Source organism: Elephantulus edwardii, unplaced genomic scaffold, assembly GCF_000299155.1.
Source record: "Elephantulus edwardii isolate Elephantulus edwardi_28Jun2011 unplaced genomic scaffold, EleEdw1.0 scaffold00062, whole genome shotgun sequence".
NCBI classification, from domain to species: Eukaryota; Metazoa; Chordata; class Mammalia; order Macroscelidea; family Macroscelididae; genus Elephantulus; species Elephantulus edwardii.
In genome coordinates, this window is record NW_006399812.1 from 260,165 (window position 1) to 262,633 (window position 2,469).

Genomic DNA, 2,469 nt, shown 5'->3' on the forward strand with positions numbered 1-2,469 from the left:
AGTCACATGTGTGGTGGGGACAGTACATCATGTCTCACAGTCACATGTGTTGTGGGGATAGTACATCATGACTCACAGTCACATGTGTGGTGGGGACAGTGCATCGCATCATGTTCTCAGTCACATGTGTGGTGGGGACAGTGCGTCATGTCTCACAGTCACATGTGTGGTGGGGACAGTGCATCATGTCTCACAGTCACATGCGTGGTGGGGATAGTACATAATGTCTCATAGTCACATGCGTGGTGGGGACAGTGCATCCAGTCTCCTCCAGGCAGTACTGCTTTTAAGGTAGCCAACATGTTTTAGGTAACCTGACATCTAAGTTCATTTCTATCAGCTTACCAAACATCTTCAGTTATTTTTCTAGTTTAGAAATAAAAGAAATCCTGAATATTGCACCTCATTCGTTAGGAGTGGGCATAGCAAACATCAAGACCTCCCTTCCCCATACACAAGCATTTATAATCCTAAATCCAATAAAGTAATTTTACTATTAAAGATAACAAAAAAGACTTTTCTCATCCATAAACTTTTAATTTTAGGTCATATTTCTAGGTTTATCTATAAGTGAAAAGAAGGAAACATTTGTCAACCGTACTGATAACTTTATATACATATGTATACATATATCAAGGGGGAAAAAAACTCACCAATTTTTTCATCCAAACACATAATTTTCTCCTGAGTGAGTTGTAGTTCATACTTTTTCTTAGCAAGATGTCGCTGAGTGTCAGAAAGATCTTTTTCGGTGTTTTCATATAAAAGTCTGCAAATATTTTAATAATAAAACTAATTCTAGAATTTTAAGAGATTTTTTTCATTTTCAATTTTCTTAAATCTAAAACACACTCATACACTTTCCTTCTTTTTACTATTTGCATTAAAAATCTACCTGCTAAGAAGTTTGGAAAAAGAGAGGGTGGAGAAGATCTTCAATCTACCACCTGAAGCTAGATAAACCACAACTAGCATTTTGGTCCTAACTATTCAATTTTTTTTTCTTTCTGTATATTTTTAATTATTATGCTATAAATTTAATCACTTGATTTTTTTTTCACCTAACACTTAATCTTTGGTGGTTTTCAGTTTTATCACACAGTCTTATGACTGTTTAGCATCACAGCAACCACTAGTTAGTTACCTCTGCACAGCAAACAGGTATGGTATATAGAAGCACAAATTCTAATACTAGACAATATGAATCCACAATAATATATATAAAAGTAGAGAAGTTTAATGGAGAGTGTAAAGAATTACTTAGCAAAGATTTGAGAGTAGAAGGAAGAATCTCTGAAAGGGAGGCCTAGAATTTGAGAGCTGGTTTTTTAGGGGTTTTCTCCCTCTGAATTTATTGATTCAGGAAAAAGTAGAAAAAAATACTGAAAGATGAACACAACTTTGACATTTCAAGAAACCAAGAGATAAAAATTCCAGTGTTGTCAGAAAGTGCTGCAAGCTTTGGTAATTTATCCACTACCCCATCCAAGTCTCACACAAATACTTGGTTGGGACCCTGAATAAATAAACCCAAAGACTTGAACCCCACATTGAATTACCTCAACTCTTAAAATGAGAGGGATCCTGATGGGTAGTTGTTAGTCACTGTAGTGAAACAAACATATATTCTCTTTAGCTTCTTAGCTTCAAGTGATTTATCTAATTTTTCATATTAAATGTTTCATAGCTACTAAAAAACAATCAGGTATCTAGAATACATTGCACAATCACAAAATAAGAGATAACAAAAGCAGAACCAGGGGGACTACCTAGTAAAATTATCAAACAATTAGAAAGAATTCAAAAATTACCAAACAATATCCTTAATACATAATAATCCATAGGCAAGTAAAATCTTGCTGAAGACTATTCAAAACAGCTGAAGTATCAACAGGGAAATGACAAAAGTTCACACTAGACAAACAACCAGGAGAGAATAAAAGGGACAAATGGGACCTTCTAAGAAGTATCGTATGCACATCCAAAAACTTCTCCAACAGGGTAAAAAGGAAAGTCACAGACTGGAAAAAAAAATTTGGTAATGACACATTTGATAGGAGACTTATATCTAGAATTTATAGAGTGCTCCAGCACCACAACAAGATAAAAGTATATAACCCAATTGCAAAATGGGCACAGGATGGGAAAAGACATATCACCAAAGAAGACATTCAGATGGAGAACACACACAAGAAGAAATGCTCAAAATCCCTAGGTCTAAGAGAGATGCAAATTAAAACAACTATGAGATACCATCTCACACCAGTAACAATAGCAAAATTAAACAGAGCAGCAAACAACATATGCTGGCAGGGTTGTGGAGAAACTGGAACCCTTATTCACTGTTGGTGGGAATGTAAAATGGTGTAACCATTCTGGTAGGCAGTATGGCACTTTCTCAGAAAGCTGGAAATAGAAATACCAATTGTTGGAACAATGAATGAATGGAAATCCAAATTCCTTATAAAC

At 35.2% G+C, this 2,469-nt stretch overlaps 1 protein-coding gene across 1 annotated transcript in view; it reads right to left on the reverse strand.

Moving 5' to 3' along the window:
• Positions 1-2,469, reverse strand: part of TSGA10 (testis specific, 10) — a 109,572-nt gene that overhangs the window by 82,212 nt on the left and 24,891 nt on the right. Inside the window, exon 6 of the mRNA XM_006887788.1 lies at positions 654-769. Within this exon, the coding sequence (XP_006887850.1) occupies positions 654-769 (116 nt within the window). The remainder of the gene's footprint in view (positions 1-653; positions 770-2,469) is intronic.